Source organism: Brachionichthys hirsutus, chromosome 5 (genome assembly GCF_040956055.1).
Source record: "Brachionichthys hirsutus isolate HB-005 chromosome 5, CSIRO-AGI_Bhir_v1, whole genome shotgun sequence".
NCBI lineage: Eukaryota > Metazoa > Chordata > Actinopteri > Lophiiformes > Brachionichthyidae > Brachionichthys > Brachionichthys hirsutus.
The window spans coordinates 10,640,416-10,659,015 of NC_090901.1; the positions used below are offsets into that span (position 1 = coordinate 10,640,416).

Consider the following 18,600-nt stretch of genomic DNA (forward strand, 5'->3'; position numbering starts at 1 on the left):
GTGTGTGTGTGCGTGTGTGTGCTTGTGAGAGAGATAAACAGGCAGAGTGTGTGTTGGTAGCTTGATTCTTATGAAGGAGAGTGTGTGACAGGGGGAGGTGGAGGAGGATCCCAGTTAAATCACCTCCTCTTGCCTGATGTGTGTGCACACATCAACACACACACATGCACAGAGCTTTTCACAGAGCCTGTAACTTCTCCTTCACTTCTCCGAACGGGTGCTTTCATGTCCCAATTGGTGCACAAACAGGAAATACCTTAATCTGTGTGTGACCCAGATGTTGTTAGACAGTTACTGAAGGAGCATTTAAATAATAATAATAATACCTTTAACAAATACCAGAAGAAAATAAAACAGAAAAATAGATTAATTTGTGGAAAGAAGGAAGGCTGGCAGCTGGGTCAGATAGACAAGCCATCCTTCCATCTATAGATCCTCTATCCATTCATAGACCCATTCATCTATCTGAATGAATGAATGGCCTCTACACAGCAGGTCATGTATGAAGCAACAAGTGAGTAATAGAATGTGTATATGGCTTCAGAACAGATAGGATTTTGTGCTTTATATAATATTGCAATGGATTTTGCCATTTTAACTTTTACATGATTTATGTGTGATTTCGTTTAATTTATTGTCTAATGTTGTTACTGATAATTTCAAACTGATTAATAATCCAGAATCTCTTCTGGATCATCACCAAAATGTTATCATATTTTCCTGGTAACATTCCCAGCATTTCCTGAAAGGTTTGTCAAGATCCGGCCAGATCTTTTTGAGAGTCTGAAGTTACAGCCCAGTGCACTATATCCTTTATGGATTTGGGTGATGTACATTTCCAGTTAGAATTCTAGTTGGAAAATCAATTATGCCAATAAATAAATCAACTTTATCTATTATGTGGCTGATTTTGGCGCTGTGTACGCTATTCAGGAATGAGCTACTCCAGAGAGAATATTCTTCCTGAAGTGTTTTTGGACGGCAATGCAGTAAAACCGAGCACTAATAAAGCTGGTGGCGCAGGTCTGCTCTTCTGATCTTAATAAAGTCAAGCATTGTAAAACTGGGAATCTCTCCAGTAAAACCAGAGATGCTGTTGTGTTGGTTGTGTTGGACAGCTTTAGTGTCGGCGGTGCTGCTCCAGGTTTCAGACGCTGCCTAACTGCTCCCAGATGTCCCGGTGTCCCTGGCCTGAGGATGCATCCAGCAGAGCTCTCATAATCTGAAGGCCTTTTCCACTGCAGTTGGATTTACTCCACACACAATGTCACTCTGGAGACTCTATCATCGCTCTGATGGCCAATGTCCACATTGCTCTGGGACACGTGAGAGCTTCATTTTCATAAAGCTGAGATTGGAGATGATGAAAAACTTTTTATACTGTGTTGTATGTTAAAATGTAAAAACAATAGATATTTATGAGATGGGAAAAATGCAGGGGGGGGTGGAGGAGGTGGCGCAGTGGTAAGCGCCGTTGTCTCACAGCAAGGAGGTTGCGGGTTCGAATCCGACTTGTCTCTTCTCTCTGGGTTCTCCTGCTTCCTCCCTCCATCTTAGGTGGATTGGTGACACTAAATTGTCCGTAGGTGTGAGTGTGTGTGTGACTGATTGTCTGTCTCTGTGTTGCCCTGCGATGGACTGGCGGCTTGTCCAGGGTGTACCCCGCCTCTCGCCCATTGACTGCTGGTATAGGCCCGCAATCCGATAATGGAAAATTAATGAATGAAGTATTCCAGTCATATCCATCTAGAAATCCTGCCTTCATTCTGATTTCGACATCCTATGAAACAGGCACTTACCTCCACCTAGTGGAGAAACCAGCAACGTAGGAAAAGAACTGTTAAAGGGAACCCCTGCTGTTTTTACAAATCGGTCTAAAAGACCTCTACTCTACTCTACTGGGTAAATACATTGACAAAAATATATAAACATTTCTTATAAGTTATAAAAATCTGTTTTGTTTACAACATAAATTGATGCATGGTGGCCGCCACGTTTTCGCGTGCGCAATGCATTCTGGGTTGATGACGTCAAATGGCTACAGCCCTACCTTTGCACAGCAAACACAGCAAATGGACTGCACTTATATATAATAAGCTTTTCCACCAACAGCGCCTTACAATTTGGCCTCACATTCACCCATTCACACACACACATTCATTCTGTGACCTAAAACTGCCCGCAGATTTCTATGATATTCATAAGAGAGATGGGTTCGGGACTGTTTTCCCCTTTTGTGAACATGGATCAAATGCAGCTGGCGTAAAGGTGGACATTGACACACAGAATGAACTGCTGAATTAATTAGTCGATATTGCGTACCGCACCAACGGTCATTCTGCTATCATGCGGAAACCTTTATTAGGCTGATATGTACTTCAAATGTAAATGAGCGTTCCGTTTCATTGATCTAACCTCCTGCGTTGTGTTTGACAAAGGATGAGATATGTGATGCAGAATGTCTGTCATGTTTTTATTCATGCGATAGACAGCGCGTTACAATCACAGAGAATAATTGCAAACTGAAACAGTTCATCCAGCAGGTGCACAGTTTAAATGTGATGTTAATGCAAAATATTACGGATTCAAAAATCTGTTAAAAATACACATCAACTCTGATTCACTTTTACTTTTCATGGTTGGTGTATAAAGATAAGAACAATTTAGAACCTTTTGGTGATAATCCAGATCACCATGTGGACGGTGTGAATCTAATTATGAGGGGAATGAGCTGCTTGGCGGAGGTTTACACTCTCTGAGTGTTTTTCTAGTATTAGAGTGTGATACTTTTTTTTGTCTGGGTAGTGTGTGTGTGATAATACATGTTTTAGTATCACATTATTATTTTACATGCAGACAAACTAAAACATACATGTGAAGTCTAACATCTCAAATAATCATACGTGGACAAAAGGACATAAACTACATGTGTTTCCAGTCCATATGTGGGCTTCACGTGTCTCTGTGTCTCAGGAGAGTCTGACGACCTGAACTCGTTCATGTGATCCTATTGGTTGAAGGTTCACTGCTCTCCGATTGCAAACTTCACCTTCCTGGTTGACCTCTGCAGACACAAAAACAACAGTAATCACCTCAGGGTTCATCCAGAGACAGCAATCAGCGTGGTCGCCTGCATCTGCACACTGGCGCATGGAGTTGTGGAAAAACCCAGCAAATGTCCACTACAGAGGACATGCTAACTGGCTGGGTCTCAGGAGGATATTCAGGAAATATGTTACCAGGCACAGATGATTACATTTCGGTGATGATAGAGTACGGAATATAACTGGGAGGAGTCTTCATGCGACAGATGACTTGTAAGTATAAGAAAAGATCTCCTAATAATTATAGGATGAGATTGTAATAATAAAATTTTGCTTTACATTACATATTGAAAGTTTTGAAATTACTCTTTAATTGCACATTTCCCTGTCTGGACTCACCTGTTTATCTGCAAGTCGTCGGGGGTAGCGGGAAATACTGTCCCGCCGACATTCTGCCCTCTCCCAGTCTTCCAACCAAAGCTGGCGATGGTACTCGGACCGTCGAGACACAATCCGCTGATAGATGGCCTGATTCTGACGGCTGAAGAGTAGAACTTCCTCTCTCCTCTTGTCAGCGTTCAGACTGAAAAGACATGACAGCAGGAAGACTTAGAGGAAGGCCGGGATTATATTTACATGCATAACTTGATGTATCTCCGGTGATGGCAAACACAGTAATCCTGTTTTAAAGTCACCACCAGGCTGTAAAGCTCCAGCCATTAGTTGGTAGCTGTATTATTCTAGCCATTCCTATTTGAATTCTATTCAGATTGGATTTGATCAAAACCATACCTTTTCAGGTTGTATTGGTTTCGATGGTCCACGAGGCCTTTGGAGGTCATAATGTCAGCCAGTTTGGAGGCCAGGAGGCGGTTATCTCTGTCGATGGTCGCCAGCCGCTCGCCTTGTTGCTGAGTTAACAAACAAAGAGAAGGAAGATTTGACTGAGCTGTCGCGCCGTGACAGACATGATGCTTGTGACTCTGGTCTTAAAGTTGCTGTGATTAAAGAAAATACAACTTCTAAACTGTGGCCCTAGTTTCCGCAGCATTAATGCTAATGGATATTTTAACTCTTCCTAATCGGACTAAAACTCTCTGCTCAGTAGCCACGGACCTGTAGTTTCTTCAGCTTGAGCTGAATGTGAGGCGGCGTCTTCATGCCCCTGTTGTCCACAACTGGCAAGGCAGACATCACCTGGACAGGCAGATACACGTGAAATAAACCTAAACTTTCATTGGTTTAAATAGAACAGAACGACCTGGATGGATTTCTGATAAACTTGTGAGAAAATTTGGGGCATGTGTGTCCATCCATCCATCCATCTCATCTGTAGCACTTTTCATTTTCTCCTGGAGGATCCTGAGGTGTTTCCAGTCCCGCTAATTTACAACAATCCATTTCCAGCGTCAATCTACACTTTCCTAGTTTCTAATCGGTCACCATCTACCTCAGCTCACAGACCCATCTGCCAACCACAGAGCTAGCTGCACACCTCCAGCTTCTAAACTAAATGCAAATGAACCGCATGGCGATCACGACAAAGACCCAGCAGTCCTCCTACCTTTCTGCGATGGTCATTGTACTGGTTCTGGTCCCAACGCTGCCGCAGGTAGCGGTTGGTGACAGGTTTTAGCGGCTGATAGGACCTGTGCATGTTGCACCTCTAACAGTGACCTCACAGTGTCCAACCGAGCAGTGTGTGTGTTTGCAAGGGGTTGTTACCGTGGAGATGTACCCCTCTTTATCTTGTTACATCCAGATAAAGTTTCTATTAATTATTACTTAGCTGTGGAGGCTGCATGCACGCACACACACACACACACACAAACACACACACACACACACAGTAAAGAGATACCACATTCATAAATCCCATTGATCCTCAGATTAACCAATAAGATCGGGAAATGGGTCTGTTAATCTTTAATAAATTCCTTTCCCCTGATTCCTGTAGTTATGACACAAATGTTTCTTATTGTTGTATGTTTATATTTATTATTTCATTATAAAATGGAGCACAGCTCCAGCGAGTCCAGGTCCAGTGCCTCCGTCGCTCCAGTGCTCCGGATCTTGGTCGGTTGTACCTATCAGCCATTTAGCCCTTCGGTGCTGGTGTCTGTCTGTAGCTGTCTGTGTGTCTGCTACTCTTGATAACATTGAACTGGGAACTCTGGGAATGTCACATCCTGTCATGGAATATCCGGGGTTACCTTCACTTTCCTGCGGGCCCGAGAGCTGACTACAAAGTGTCGGTGTTTCCCGCTGGTTTCCAGCTTTCTCCGGGGTTTGAGCCTGTGATGGCTGCGGTCCAGTGAGCTGGAAGCACGCCGACCGGTCTACCTGTTTAATCCACCAGTTTCGGGTCTTGTTTCAACTCTTTTACTGGCGTTGTTGGGATTTATGGAGTTTACGTGAAAGCCGGTTGGACAGGGATTTCAAACGGGGTAAGTGAATATGTAGAACCCGGCCTTATTGGGGATTGGGTCCAGTCTCTTAAACGCGGCACAGCCTGCTAGCTATCCCGGGGGTTAGCTCAGCAGGCTAACTGCTGTCTTTGTCTGGAGAGACATGGACGCTAAGGGGCATGCGTTTAATGTCGGACACGTCCCCGTCTGACCTGAATGTATAATTTTAACTGAGCGTTTCTACCAAATTCGGGGGCAACAAATTAAAGTATGTTACAGAATGCATTTATCTGTTTATTTAAAGGCTATTGTCACGCCTTAAAAGCTGCAATACAACATATGTTGATCCGTTAGTCGAACCATCAGCTTTCGATCAAATTCTGCCATGAAAGTATAATTGAAAACATTATTTATCCAGCCTAGATCACACTGTTGTAACTCGTTATTAATATTGTTCGCAGATCATAATTAAATGTTCGCACAAGTGATAAAATAACACGAGAATTCGGGAATGTGTAAATTTGCGTCCGATAATGGATCTACATGTCTGACAGGTAGGATGAAGGCGCCCCAGCAGTAATTGTCTCTCACACGACATATCGGCTGTATGTCATCTTTGATTCAAGCGACGCGTGAACCGTTTCGGGTTGGGACTTAAAACATTGTTTTGTTGTGTTGCCTTTAGATCGTAAAGCGTGACGTGATCGGTTTAAAGCTATAGTTGAACGGAGGACCTTGTCATGTCAGCGGTAGCGGCTAAAAGGTCTGCGTCCGATAATGGATCCTCTTAGCATTATAGCGGGCCATGGTGGGCCTCGGACTAGCTGCACAAATTGTAATACATATGTTCATGTTATTCGATCGTAATAAGTTCAATACTTTATTTGTGTAGCTAATTTTAGTCAACTAAATGCCGCTAACGATTTGTGTGCATGTTAGCTTTGAGCTAATTTGTAATGGAAACAGGGCCGCTAGCTAATCTTCCGATTAATCTAGCTATCGGTGGTACTCGCTCAGGTAGCTCCGTCGGACCCATGTTTTTGTTTCCACTCGTATTTAATCAACTGTAGCCAATAATGAGCGTTTTAAAATAGAATTTCATAACCTCACGACCTCCACAGCTGTGGACAGATTCCAGCAATATTTATGCCACATATTTCAGCATTATCTCCATTATTCTCACACCCTTTCATATCTGATTTCAACAATTTGTCTGGACCTGGTTTTTCTAAGTTTTAATATAATGCCAACTAGGGCACGGCGATATGGCTTAAAAATGATATCACGATATAAATAAGAAATATCACGATAACGGTATAAATGAAGATAAAATACGTAAGGCAAAATACTTTAAAACTACAGGTTTTATTGAGATTTAATCACTGGAAAGTAAATTTCATATGTATTTGGTTGCAAAATCGTGCTTGTGCTACTGACAACAAATTGTATATGAAGAGTCCGTAACAAAACCTTTATTAATTCAAAGGTACTTCAAAACCTTACTGAAAAGGAGAACTTCAAGTTAAATCGGATTGCGAAATTTGCAACCTTGAATGGTGGTGATGTAACGATGCACCGTGGGGGACTCGAAGTGGACTCGATGCATTGCTACCAGAATCTCACTATAGTCGGGAAGTAATTTATTTTTTCACATCTGCGAGTACATAAAGCTAACAGTTTTAAGTGTAATGCAACAAGTGCCATGACTTCAGATGTTACCTGAAGCTGTTCCGGTGTAGGTTCGTGACCGATAACATGCTGACGCAAAAAAATGTGAAGACAAACAAGGTCAGCATTGTCCTGGTCGATGACTCGTCACCTTGCAGCTCAGTGAGCTCCAGCTGATGCAAGCGTCATCAGGGTCTACGGAGAAGGGAGGTCCTATTCAATAGCTGCAAAACCCAGGAAACTCCTCAGTCGGAGATGAGGATGGCCTCTTTGTTTGTTCATCCTGTGGAAAACTGTCCGTGACCTCATGCGAAGCTGGGAAATATGTGGCACAGGCCTCAGTTTGTGTCTTCGGAGAAGTTGCGGCTCTGTTCCAGAGTCTACTTTGTGCTTTAGTGATGGTTTCATTGTTTTCTTTACCCCAGGACTGACGAACTGCAGCTGGGCAGGCCAATGCGGCTTGAATTTGTTAGCTCATCATGTGTATTTGCATGCATTTGCATATTAAGGGAACCGTCTCTTTACAAATTAGAAACCGTTGTTTGCAATCGCAGTGTGAATGCAGACCTTTTGACTAATTATAAATGCAAGAGTTTGCTCCCAAACGAACCGAGTCCTCTTGGTGCAGTGTGAAAGCACCCTTATACTCAATACTCAGAGCAGCTACGGCTGACAGTGCTGTAGTAACGACACCTCCATTTAAAACCATCCGCTATTTTATTTTATTCATCAGGGTTCTAGCTTTTTTTTAAATGGGCCTGAACAATGAGCCAGTGAAAGAATCAAAAACAAGTTGGGTGATTACTTTTCTTTGTGGACATAATCACCGTCCATTACAGACTTCAGCACAGACGCACGAACCAGTCGTGTTTACCTGTTAATTTATTTTGGAAAGATATTTAATTACTTTGCTTGTCAGTTTACGCAGCAACAGTTGAAGATTGAAGTTGTGCTGGTACTAAAAAAATATATTGTGAAGGTAGTAAATTCAAAAGAATCTCTCTGTATAAACCTTGTAATTAGCAGCACGTCAAAATGAGGTTCTAATAGTCAAATAGGCATATTATGCTGATAAATGTTTATCATTGTAGCGCAATGTGATTTGTATTTCTTATTTGTAATCAATAATTTGCGTTGCTATCGTGTAGTATAAACTAATCCCACAAGAGGATTAGTTTATACTACATGAGTTTTCTTTTAACAATTCTGAATGCTCTCGTAATTACTATTATACATATCTGCAACATACACAATCTGCCATGTTTTCACCAAACTTTGCCGAAATACAAGCATTTTTCAAAGCCTAACTTGGTTTTTGTCCTGCTTGTAGGAGGCCATGTGGGGAGCAGGGAGGAGGCCCGGGGTCCTTCCCTGAGGAGGCGCCCTGCGACTGGAAGGAGTGTGGCCCTCCTGTGGCCCTCCTGCAGCGCTCCGGGACGCTCCCACTAAGATGTCCCTCAGCAGCGGCCCTGCAGGCGGGAAAGGTGTGGACTCGAATGCGGTGGACACGTATGACAGCGGCGATGAATGGGACATCGGTGTTGGCAATCTGATCATTGACCTGGACGCCGACTTGGAGAAGGACAAGCTAGAGATGTCAAGCAGTAAGGAGGGAGGGGCTATGTCTGCCCCTCCCAGCGCTGTGGCTGCTTTACCTGACAACGTAAAGTTTGTTAGTCCTGTAGCCACTCCACAGGGCAAAGAGAGCAAATCCAAATCCAAACGCAGTAAAAACTCTAAGGACTGCAGCAAGGCCCTCGTCTCGGACAGCACAAAGAAAGAGGTTCAGGGTCGGGCCCCTGGGGACCCCTCTCCCCAGAACGCCAACTCTGCCTCTAGTAAGGGAACGGACAAGTGCAGTAAACCTTCACGTAGCCTCCCAACTGTGAAAAAGGAAAAGGACGTGGTTTCCGGAAAAACAAAGAAGGACAAGATGGACGGGGTGTCCGCAGGAGGAGTGAACACTGAGAAAGAGCCTATGGCCCCCAACCTGCCCCTGGGGGCCCCTCGCAGCAGCCCCCACGAGGCCCAACAAAATCCAGAGTTGGCTGCCGCTGAGCAGCTCGCAAACATGGTGCTGGACTCTGCAGGGATCACTCAGCCTGTTGCCATGGCAACTGAGCAAGAGGAGTTGGTGGAAGACGGCGAATGTCGAAATCTGAAGAAGGTGGTTGGTGTGAAGGTAAGAGGAAGCGTTCCAAACGTTCTGTCTCTCGTTTCCTGCCGGAAGGTACAGAATGGAGCTTCCTCGTCCTCCGGCCGGCCGTCACTCGTTTCTGTGGAGACGCTCCTTCATCGCCGCCGCTCCTCCTGCAGCGGGTCGTTCGTCACGCTGTCCAAGACTAATCGAGAGCATTATTGATCGAACCATCTAAAATAACATGGATTCTTTTATAGATCAAGTACATGATTGGAAAGATACCATAGAAACGTAACATACAAGTTCTGGGAAACGGGTGTTTAGACCACTTCCAGGTGCAGCACTTGAGTGGGTGAGATTAACTAGTCTGTGTTTGAGTGGGTGAGATTAACTAGTCTGTGTTTGAGTGGGTGAGATTAACTAGTCTGTGTTTGAGTGGGTGAGATTAACTAGTCTGTGTTTGAGTGGGTGAGATTAACTAGTCTGTGTTTGAGTGGGTGAGATTAACTAGTCTGTGTGTTTGAGTGGGTGAGATTAACTAGTCTGTGTGTTTGAGTGGGTGAGATTAACTAGTCGGTGTGTTTGAGTGGGTGATATTAACTAGTCTGTGTTTGAGTGGGTGAGATTAACTAGTCTGTGTGTTTGAGTGGGTGAGATTAACTAGTCTGTGTGTTTGAGTGGGTGAGATTAACTAGTCTGTGTCTGAGTGGGTGAGATTAACTAGTCTGTGTGTTTGAGTGGGTGAGATTAACTAGTCGGTGTGTTTGAGTGGGTGAGATTAACTAGTCTGTGTTTGAGTGGGTGAGATTAACTAGTCTGTGTTTGAGTGGGGGAGATTAACTAGTCTGTGTTTGAGTGGGTGAGATTAACTAGTCTGTGTTTGAGTGGGGGAGATTAACTAGTCGGTGTGTTTGAGTGGGTGAGATTAACTAGTCTGTGTGTTTGAGTGGGTGAGATTAACTAGTCGGTGTGTTTGAGTGGGTGAGATTAACTAGTCGGTGTGTTTGAGTGGGTGATATTAACTAGTCTGTGTTTGAGTGGGTGAGATTAACTAGTCTGTGTGTTTGAGTGGGTGAGATTAACTAGTCTGTGTGTTTGAGTGGGTGAGATTAACTAGTCTGTGTCTGAGTGGGTGAGATTAACTAGTCTGTGTGTTTGAGTGGGTGAGATTAACTAGTCGGTGTGTTTGAGTGGGTGGGATTAACTAGTCTGTGTGTTTGAGTGGGTGAGATTAACTAGTCGGTGTGTTTGAGTGGGTGAGATTAACTAGTCTGTGTGTTTGAGTGGGTGAGATTAACTAGTCGGTGTGTTTGAGTGGGTGGGATTAACTAGTCTGTGTTTGAGTGGGTGATATTAACTAGTCGGTGTGTTTGGGTGGGGGAGATTAACTAGTCTGTGTGTTTGAGTGGGTGAGATTAACTAGTCGGTGTGTTTGAGTGGGTGATATTAACTAGTCGGTGTGTTTGGGTGGGGGAGATTAACTAGTCTGTGTGTTTGAGTGGGTGAGATTAACTAGTCGGTGTGTTTGAGTGGGTGGTGCAGACTCGTTAATGTGTGTTGGGTGATCAGTAATCTTTTAGCAGCCATCAGGTTAGCTAGCACTGTGTGCTTTTGTACCTTATTATAGAGGGGTTCGTCCTTTTCTAAATTTCCCACAATGCATTGCAGGCGGCCATACTTGTAGGCTGTGTTTACATACTCAGTGTTGTTGATTCAGTGATAATTCCGACTATGTGTGGTATTATATTGATCGATCAATTATTGATCAATATATATATATCAATCATTGTTTGTGTGTGTGTGTGTATCTATATAGCAATTAAAAACGTTTTTGTCCATTGATATTAGCATTGATTTGGGTGTTTTTAGATGGCAGAAACTGTCAGAAAAAGGATTGTGGGTATTTCTGAGCCTCATGGTTGCCTCATAAATACTACATCATCAGCTGGTAGTTTCTCTTACCGCTCATGTCCCTCTCTCTCTTCTCCTCTTCATTTAGATGGAGTCTCCGGTCTCCACTCCTGCTCCACCTCCTCTCCACCTCCTTGCTTCCGTCACTAACAGCGATATCTCGTCCCCCTGTGAGCAAATCATGGTTCGCATGCGCTCGGTAGCGGTGAACACGGTGGACGCTGCGCTGGCAACCGAGCCAGAGTGTCTGGGACCCTGTGAGCCGGGTACCAGCGTGAACCTGGAGGGGATTGTGTGGCAGGAGACGGAGGATGGTGAGGCGAGAACACGCCGAGACACACGACACACAGAGACGGGTCTATAGATATCTACCTGTAGAACTACAGATCTGAGGATAGCTGTAGTTCTACAGGTATCTATAGAGCTCTGTTTCCGATCGCCCTCCCCATCACCTCCTCTGTAAATTACAACAACCTCACGTTTCCTGCTACAGTAATGGCTTTTGTTACCTGCTCAGGTGTAGTCTGTCTGTCTGGTCTGTCTGCCTGTAGGCATGCTGGTTGTTAACGTCACCTGGAGGAACAAGACTTATGTTGGGACCCTGCTGGATTGCACCAGACACGACTGGGCCCCCCCGAGGTGAATATATATATTTATCTGTTGAACTGATTGATGTCATTGTGACATGGCGGTGTGGATCACACGATCATATCGCCGCTGACTCTGGGTGAGAGATGGGGTTCACCCTGGACTAATCAGTAGATCATCACAAAGCAGAAAGACGGACAACCAACCCCCCCCCCCCCGTGTAGGTTGTTTCAGAAATTTACATTAGCAGTTGTAATTTGAGATCTGTGGATTCCACACATTCCTAGATAGTCTGAGGTCAATGTCCCAGACCAGATTTATTCTGCCCCCCCCCCCCCCCCATGTGTGGCTGCTCACCGTCCTTTGTCTTTCCAGGTTTTGTGATTCCCCCACCAGTGACGTGGAGATGCGGAGCGGTCGCGGACGGGGAAAGAGGATTCGTCCCGGCAGCAACACGCCACTGAACGACAACAGCAACTCCTCCGACAACAAGGGCAGCTGCAGCGGCAAGACGCGCGCCGCTGCCGCCAACAGCAAAGGTCGAAGAGGCAGCCAGACGGCCGGCGGCGGCGAAGACGTCAAAGTCAGCCCGTCGTCCACGAAGAGGAAAGCTAAGCCGGCCTCCGATATGGAGCCCACCTCCAGCTCGGAGGACACCAAGGCGTCAAAGCGAATGAGGACTAACTCCACTGGTGCTGCGGTGCCACTCCCTGGGGGCAAACCCGACCCCCTGCCCCCACCACACCTGGAACGGACCTGCCCCTCCCCTGTCCTGATTGACTGCCCCCATCCCAACTGCAACAAGAAGTACAAGCACGTCAACGGGCTCAAGTACCACCGGGCACGTGCCCATAATGAGCACGACATCCGATTGGACCAGGACGGAGACAGCGAGTACGGAGACGAACCCGTGCTCCACCCTGACCCGTCCCCTTGCAACGGCGCCGCCACCTCCCCCGCCCGCTCCTCAACGCCCAAAGGCCGTGGATTCGATGCCCCGTCTCCTTCGCCTGGCAAGCCGATGTCAAAGGGGAAGAAAAAAGGAGAGGCCGAGCCTGAGGCTTTGGACGGTGGCGAGGACGGAGCGTGTCTGACGGACGAGGCCAGCAATGATGGGATGGATGACAGGAAGGCAAGGAAGATGGCGGCCGGAGGAAAGCCTGACAAACTGACCCCGAAAGGCTTGAAGCCCACCCGACCTCCGGCCCCTTCTGCCCATTCGCCGTACGTCCTGCAGACGGCCTCCCCGGCTTTGGGCTCAGTGGTACAGTCCATTCCTAAGAGCCCACAGCTGAAGAGCATCCAACCTAACCCCCCCCAACTGGCTGACCCCGCTTCCAGCCCCACCCTCGGTAAAGACAAGAAGAAGAAAGACAAGAAGAAGAGGGAGGGGGTGAAGGAGGGCGACAGCCCCAAGGCAATGAGCAAGGGAGGGCGGCCGGAGGAGGGGAGGAGCCCCTACTCGGAGGCAACTGATGCTTTGCTCAACGGCTCCTCGGAAGCCCACCAGAGTCGGCTGGCCAGCATCAAAGCAGAGGCTGACAAGGTGTACAGCTTCTCGGACAACGCCCCCAGCCCCTCCATCGGTGTGGCCAGCAGGATGGAGGCTGGCCTCGCGCCCCCACTTCACCTCAACCAAAACGGGGCCGACAGCGCTTCCGTCAAAACGGGCAGCCCCGCCTACTCTGACATCTCTGACGCCGGCGAGGATGGAGAGGGGAAGGCAGAGGCGGTGAATATTAAACCTGAGCCTGACCAGGGCCCCCGAGAGACCGCCAAGAAGACGCTGTTTCCCCCCCAGGCTCCCAGTAAGGAGTCGCCGTACTACCCCAACTACGACACCTACTACTCCCCCAGCTACCCCAACCCTAGCCCAGGAGCAGTGGCTGCTGCGCCACCTCACGTAGAGGGAGCACAGGTGAAGGTGAAGAAGGAGAAGGAGGAGGAGCCGCTAGAGGTTGGGGAGGAAGGCAAGGTGAAGGCGGAGCCTCAGGAGGAGAGGAAGGTCGACCTGGGTCCTCCGCAGCCATCAGTCATCCAGCAGCGGTCCAACATGTACGCCCAGCCGCTCTACTACAACCAGTACTACGTCCCGCCCTACTCCTACACGCCGGACCAGGCTTACCACGCCCACTTACTCGCCTCCAATCCCGCTTACCGGCAGCAGTGCGAAGAGAGGCAGCGGCAGCCTTACAAGAAAACGGAGGGAAAAGAACGAGACCCATCTGGAAAAGATGAGTGGAGGCAGAAGGCGTCGGTCCCCCCCACCCTGTCCAGAGCCCCCAGCCTCACCGACCTCGTTACGAAGGGGGCGCTGAATCCGTCCAAGCCCAAAGAGCTCCCGTCGGCTTCGGAACAGGCCAAGTCGGTCATTATGGCCAAGGGAGAGGACTCTAAAGCGGCCACTGCTCAGCCTGAGGGCCTGAAGATGAAATTGAGTGAAGCAGGGCATCATGGGAAGGAGGAGGCCAAGGCGGGGCTGGATTCAGGAAGGCCGGTGGTTGTTGAGCCGGCCATGTGGTACAGACAGGTAACTGCTCTCTGACACTGAATGCCCTCGTCTAGTGAGGAGCAAACATTGAAGGGTCAACCCAGTTAGGAAGAGACAATGGACCAGGGGTCGGCATCTTTCATGACGCGTGCCGTTAAATGTGATCGCACATCTATAAATCAGTGTGTGTCGGACACACACACAAAACTTCCCGTAGTCGATAGGAAAGCCTCCTTTATGTACTCTCCATCAGCGAATGGCTTTCCATGTTTCACTATGCAGTGAGAAATGTTACAACCCCCCCCCCTCCCCTCGCCTCGGTTTCGTGGTTTTTAACAGGCAACTCCGATTAGCATTCTTTGCTAGCGCTCCGTTTTATCTGGCTCATCTCTGAAGTTTATTTTGTGTTTAGTGTCAAAATGAAGACGCACATTTGATGTCCTACAATCCACACTTTCGCAGCATATCGCCCGGTCTCCTCTTTAAATAAATCCATAATCTGGGGGTGTAACGGTTCACGTAATCATTATGTATTGAACCGTTTCGGTTCTGCATGTTCGGTTCGGTCGATTTCGGTTTTTTGGTTTTATGCATTTTCTCTAATTTAATTTATTACTAGCGCGATCTAAGCGCTCCGTGTGGAAATAAAGTCCTGGCCAAATTTCCGCACGGACGCCTCTGAGTGTCGGACACTATTAACTGGGGGGGTGGGGGGGGGGGGCTTGCTGGAAGCTCGCTGGCACACGCACACATAGCAAAGCATTAGCTCTGGCTGGTGTTGAGGAGGACGATGCAAAGGACAGGGTGAAGTGGAGGAGGTTGACTTGCTGTGGCGTCCCCTCACGGGACAAGAGGAGCGTACAGCAGCAGTAGTAGTAGTAGTACTAGTAGTAGTAGTAAAGTCTGACTCCATCTGAAGTACCTCAGCAATATTCTATTCAGCAGCTAAACCAGCTGGTTGGGCTGTTTAGTATGTGACCAATATTGCATGAACTGTGTAGTATTTACAGGAAGTACTACTGCGGTAGTGAATAAAACCACGTCGACGGGCGGTGAGGCCGTTTCTTCTGTTGGCGAGCAGACGAGGTGCTTCAGTCTTTCCTAATGTTTCTGTGCAGGAGCCGGATTCGCGCCTGTGGCCGTATGTCTACCCCAACAAATACTCTGACGCTCCGAAACAGCAGGAGGAGGACCGGTGGAAGGAGGACAGGGACAGGGAGCGTGAGAGGAAAGGGAAGGAGGAGAGGCAGCGGCTGAAGGAGAGCCTCCAGAAAGAGGAGGTGAAGGAAGGGGCGGAGGGCAGGACTCACCCGCCTTCAGAGGACCACCGAGGAGGTGGGAAGGAGACCCGCCCCCCCCATATACAGTTCTCCCCTTTGGCCCAGCACCAGGGCTACATGCCCTACATGCACGGACCTTACGCCTACAGCCATGGCTACGAGCCCACCCACCCCGGCTACAGAGGCATGCCGTCCGTTATGATGCAGAACTACCCTGGTAAGGAGGAGGAGGAGGAAATAACTTTATTTAGTCAGAGTCCACGAACACACGATCAGTCTCGACCATCCGCAAAACTGATGACATAAAAATAATGAGTCAAAACCAAATAGTTTTGTTATCAGAACCGAACAGTAATCACGGAAAGGTTTCTGCTCCAGATCTCTGGATTTGTCAACAGCGGTGTGATGATCGATGTCAGCTGTCCCCCTCAGACCTGTCTCTCCCCTCAGGGTCCTATCTGCCCGCCGGGTACTCCTTCCCCTCTTACGGAGGGAGGGTGGTAGCGGGGGAGGAGGGGGAGAGGCCATCCAGGTCCAGTCCCACCACAAAACCATCCAGTGAGGCCAAAGCGCTAGACCTGTTGCAGCAGCACGCCAGCCAGTACAAGAGCAAGTCCCCGTCCATCCAGGACAACAAGCCCCATCTGGACCGGGACAGAGACAGAGAGGTTGACCGGCCGCGGTCCTCTCCGTCCCAGCGCATCCTGCCTCCTCATCATCATCATCACCTAGGATATCCGCTGCTGTCGGGACAGTACGACCTGTCGTACGCCTCGGGTGAGACTTGTCATGTCTGTCCGTGTAGACCAGGGGTGTCGAACTCATTAAGGCCACATGAGCATTATGTTTGCCCTCCAAAGGCCAAATGGAAACTAACGCAGTAAAAAATGTAACTAAATGTAGTGGAAAAGACGTCACATTCATGATCAGCACCGGACAGCTCCATATATAGCCGATTACCTACGGAGCTGTCCAGTGCTGATCCTGAGCGCCATATGTCGCCGGGATCAACATGTCAGAACATGCTGGACAAAACAAAAAAGTTCAAATAACTTTATATAGTCACCTCCAGCAGATTATTAATTTCCTGACTGCAGCGTGTTGCTGTTTTTATTGCCATGTTGCTGAATTTTTCCGTTTGATCAGTTCACTACTTAAGTTACAAACATTGTAAAAATATATGGATAGATTATTGCTGTTATTATAACATAAATCATTTCAATTGATCAGGTTAAGAAAACCACACTACTCCATCGATCAATAATCAAACTTATTCAAGTAAATAATATTAAATAATAAAGAGAGAAAAATATCACCCAACACAAGTTACGGCATTAACTTTGTTCAAAAGTCTTTCGTCACAGTTGAGAGGGGCAGAACTGCAGTACAACCAACAAATGTGGGTTAAGAACACGTGACAGACGCAGCATTTTACAAAAACAAATGTCCGCACACAGCTCTCACAGAATTTAGGATCCTTCACGGAGCTGATGTAGTACTGGATCCAAGTACTGGGACAAATGCAGTCCATCTTCGTTTATGCCAGTGATTTAGACTTGTGTGTGTGATTCTTGTTGGCCATGTTGGATCTGTCTCACAGGTCTTTCCTCCTCAGCCATCGTCGCGAGTCAGCAGGCATCGGCCCCCTCGATGTACCCCCCTGCGCGGAGGTGAGAGCGGTAAGAAGGACCAAAAACACATCCGCCCAGCGGTCATAGCTCAGGTTGCAGCGCCACCTAGTGGTGGGCTCTATTTAACACCCTTTCTTCTGCGCAGGCTCACCTGATTGGCTGACGACCTCCACCCTGCCAAGAAAGATGTGACCGGTTCACATGAAGAAGCGTTTCTGTTTCAGCATCAGTTCAATGGTGTTTGGTTTGATGTCTCTACCTGGATGTGCAGTCAGACTGGGCCGCCCCCCCCACTGATTGATAACTGGTTCTACTGGATCCACTGGTCCTGCTGGATGCAGACCGGTGGTGGCGCTGGGCAGCAGAGGTTTCTGCACGTAGCCGACAGAGACGTGGTGGAGACATGATGAACGTCTGTTGCTAGGGAGACGACCGGGCCGACGGCGACGGTGCTGGTCGGCGACGGCGTGAGCCTTACTGTTTGCTGGTCCGACCAGGCTTCGAGTTCACCTGAAAGAATCTCAACCTCCCAGGAGATAAAAACACTGAGATGGGAGGACGGACCAATCAGAGGGTAGCATGCTCAGACTGAGCCGCAGCATCAGACTCCACCTCCTCCGTGTATGACTGTACTGTACTTTTTTTTGGTGTGTGTATGTAAATACTGTACAGAGGAATTATTTTAAAGAGCCTGTTGGATGCTGTTGGATTTCCTACTCTTCTTTTTGTCTGGTCGCCTCCGCCTCTGTTTTTCTACCGTTGTTGATCTGATATTAAACCTGTAGCTGGTGGAACACGCCCACAATCTTTGTCTTCATTTATCCCCCCCATGAACAATGTTCTGCTCTCAGTAAAAACAGAAGTATTGAAGTGGAATGGGAGATACTCATCTAAAGTGAAAGAACAAACACTGTTCAGGCTCTGAACACATCTCCAGTTCTGATTAGTGTAGAGTTCAAATATTGAAACTCCTTGGAGGTCGTGAACACTATTACTTTTAAAAGGCACTATTATGGGATGTTATGTCATTTGCCTGATGGGGGGCTTCATTTGAGTCAACATTACTCTTCCCCTTTTCGCTTCCAGTTAAAATACTCAGAGATATGAGCAGACCTGCAAGCAATTTCTTGCTTTAAGATGCGAGCACGCTTCCAGATGCTGACGCTAGATGGACGAGCGCTTCAAACTCAGTCTTGGGCTCTGTTCTGCTGAGGAAAGCCACTGACTAGAGAGCTGCTATATCAGGCTATATATGCTCATGCTAGTGAAATCCGATCGGACAGCAGCAGGTCCAGGTTCTGCAGCACGATGAACAGGAGGACCTGCAGACTGGGACACAAAGAGGGACGAGAGAGGAAATGAAGTGAAATGTATTTATAAAACGTGAATCACCAGATGGAGAGGGAGGAGCTCAGATATGTTTTGTTACTAACAGGCAG

At 47.4% G+C, this 18,600-nt stretch overlaps 2 protein-coding genes across 2 annotated transcripts; one reads left to right on the forward strand and one right to left on the reverse strand.

The window, feature by feature from the left end:
• Positions 1 to 3,022: 3,022 nt before the first annotated feature.
• Positions 3,023 to 4,701, reverse strand: si:ch211-284k5.2 (uncharacterized protein CFAP97D2). The gene is made up of 5 exons (XM_068738933.1): positions 4,609 to 4,701; positions 4,161 to 4,241; positions 3,837 to 3,955; positions 3,444 to 3,627; positions 3,023 to 3,064 (listed from the first exon to the last, which is right to left on the reverse strand). Exons 1-5 carry the CDS (start codon positions 4,699 to 4,701, stop codon positions 3,023 to 3,025), a joined length of 519 nt encoding a protein of 172 aa, XP_068595034.1.
• Positions 4,702 to 8,570: 3,869 nt separating this feature from the next.
• znf609a (zinc finger protein 609a) lies at positions 8,571 to 17,955 on the forward strand. The gene is made up of 9 exons (XM_068739340.1): positions 8,571 to 9,302; positions 11,260 to 11,485; positions 11,723 to 11,810; positions 12,135 to 14,289; positions 15,369 to 15,395; positions 15,438 to 15,747; positions 15,981 to 16,307; positions 17,131 to 17,209; positions 17,307 to 17,955. The coding sequence occupies exons 1-8, from the start codon at positions 8,571 to 8,573 to the stop codon at positions 17,202 to 17,204; spliced, it is 3,939 nt and encodes a 1,312-aa protein (XP_068595441.1). The 3' UTR covers positions 17,205 to 17,209; positions 17,307 to 17,955.
• Positions 17,956 to 18,600: the final 645 nt, after the last annotated feature.

Coding starts and splice junctions, on each gene's coding strand:
- si:ch211-284k5.2 (XM_068738933.1), bottom strand. CDS start 4,701: ATGCACAGGTCCTATCAGCCGCTAAAACCTGTCACCAACCGCTACCTG. Junction 3,628..3,836: donor AACCAATACAACCTGAAAAG/GTATGGTTTTGA, acceptor ATGTCTTTTCAG/TCTGAACGCTGACAAGAGGA. Junction 3,065..3,443: donor GACGACTTGCAGATAAACAG/GTGAGTCCAGAC, acceptor TTGTGTCTGCAG/AGGTCAACCAGGAAGGTGAA.
- znf609a (XM_068739340.1), top strand. CDS start 8,571: ATGTCCCTCAGCAGCGGCCCTGCAGGCGGGAAAGGTGTGGACTCGAAT. Junction 9,303..11,259: donor AGAAGGTGGTTGGTGTGAAG/GTAAGAGGAAGC, acceptor CTCTTCATTTAG/ATGGAGTCTCCGGTCTCCAC. Junction 11,486..11,722: donor GTGGCAGGAGACGGAGGATG/GTGAGGCGAGAA, acceptor GTCTGCCTGTAG/GCATGCTGGTTGTTAACGTC.